General features: G+C 41.9%; 1 protein-coding gene across 1 annotated transcript in view; it reads left to right on the forward strand.

Annotated features, from left to right (window-relative positions):
- Positions 1-1,065, forward strand: part of NAA20 (N(alpha)-acetyltransferase 20, NatB catalytic subunit) — a 2,946-nt gene extending 1,881 nt beyond the window's left edge. Inside the window, exon 4 of the mRNA XM_010005646.1 lies at positions 968-1,065. Coding sequence (XP_010003948.1) covers positions 968-1,053 — 86 coding nt within the window. The 3' untranslated portion in view covers positions 1,054-1,065. The remainder of the gene's footprint in view (positions 1-967) is intronic.
- Positions 1,066-1,514: the final 449 nt, after the last annotated feature.

The raw sequence follows: 1,514 nt of genomic DNA on the forward strand, positions 1-1,514 counted from the left end.
TTTACACATTTTGTAGCATCTATGGCAAAGTAAACTACAAAACAAGAAAAAAATTTTAAGTGCAATGAGATTAATCTTGTAGGTAAGATGAAAATGAAAATACAGTCTCTTACCTGTTTTTTCATTCCCTTCATTCCAAGGGTATTTGGAAATTCAAGTATGTTAACACTAATTCTGTTAACAAAATTGAAGTACCAGCTGCTTTCTCTTTCTAGATCTTCTTTAAATATCCTCCCCGAAGTGTTACGTGGCCATGCTGTGTCTCTTTTCTGTTCTTGCACTACTTGTTTGATATACAGGAGCGCTATGAAATAGAGGGCACAGACAGACATCTACCATTGTTGCAAATGCCTTAAATCATGTGTTGTCCCTAAGGGGACCTAAAGGCCTGCCATTTCCTTTCTATTCGGTTGGGTCTCATGCAGTGTTAAATTCCAGTTGATGACATCACTGCTGAACAGTGGGAAGGACATCAAACCAATAATGGTGTGATCAGAGGGGGGAGACCAAGATGGTGAAAGGTCTCGAGGACAAGACTTGGGAGTAGTGGCTGATGACCTCATTGCAGTCTACAACCTCCTCAGGGTTGCAGCGGGAGGGGAAGGTGCTGCACTCTCTGGTGACCAGCAATAGGATGAGGAAGTGGAATGAAGCTGCATGAGTTCAGACTGAACACTAGGAAAAGGTTCTTCACGGAGAGGGTGGGAAGTGATCGCAACACCAAGCCCGTCAGAGCTCAAGCAGCGTCTGGGTGACACTCTCAGTCATGTGGTTTAGTTTTGGTGTTCCTGTGAGAAGCAGGGAGTTGGAACCAATGATCCTTATGGTCCCTTCCAATTTGAGATATTCTATGATTCTAGGAAATACTCTTGATTAAAAATTATCTTATTGTAATAGAAAATTAACTTGATATGGTTTTGTGCACTAACTGCTTCAATATAATAGCACTTCTTTTCTTTTGCCACAGATATGAGGAAAGCTCTTTCCAGAGACACGGAGAAGAAATCCATTATACCTCTGCCTCACCCTGTGAGGCCAGAGGACATCGAGTAACTGTAAGCTGGGAGCTTCCAGCAGCTTCTCATAGGAGCCACCCCTGGGGCCACTTGCCCACTACCAATACCCCACCACACTGACCCAACACAGACTATTAAAATGGAATTGCCTCCTTTATTGTGTTTTCTTGGTTTTCTTTCAGACATAAAATACGTGAGGTCAGTAATAGTAAAAACCTCTTTAAATGCATTTACTCATGGCCAATGAAAATACTGCACAGTTTTTTGTGATTTAATTCTAATATGTGTTCAGAAATGTATCCCTGGCCTGCCCATGCAGACAGGAATTGCATTAAAAGAGGCAGTGGTTTGGTTCCTAACATGTATTTACTGTTCTGGTAGGAAACAGCAGATTACATTTTTTGTGGAGCTTAATAAATCCCCTTTCTGTTCAGTGTGTGCTTTGTGTGTCAGCAGAGCCTTCCCCTGTGTCTGTGTGCATGATTATAGGAGCAATGT

This window comes from Chaetura pelagica, unplaced genomic scaffold, assembly GCF_000747805.2.
Source record: "Chaetura pelagica isolate M959 unplaced genomic scaffold, ChaPel_1.0 scaffold1061, whole genome shotgun sequence".
NCBI classification, from domain to species: domain Eukaryota; kingdom Metazoa; phylum Chordata; class Aves; order Apodiformes; family Apodidae; genus Chaetura; species Chaetura pelagica.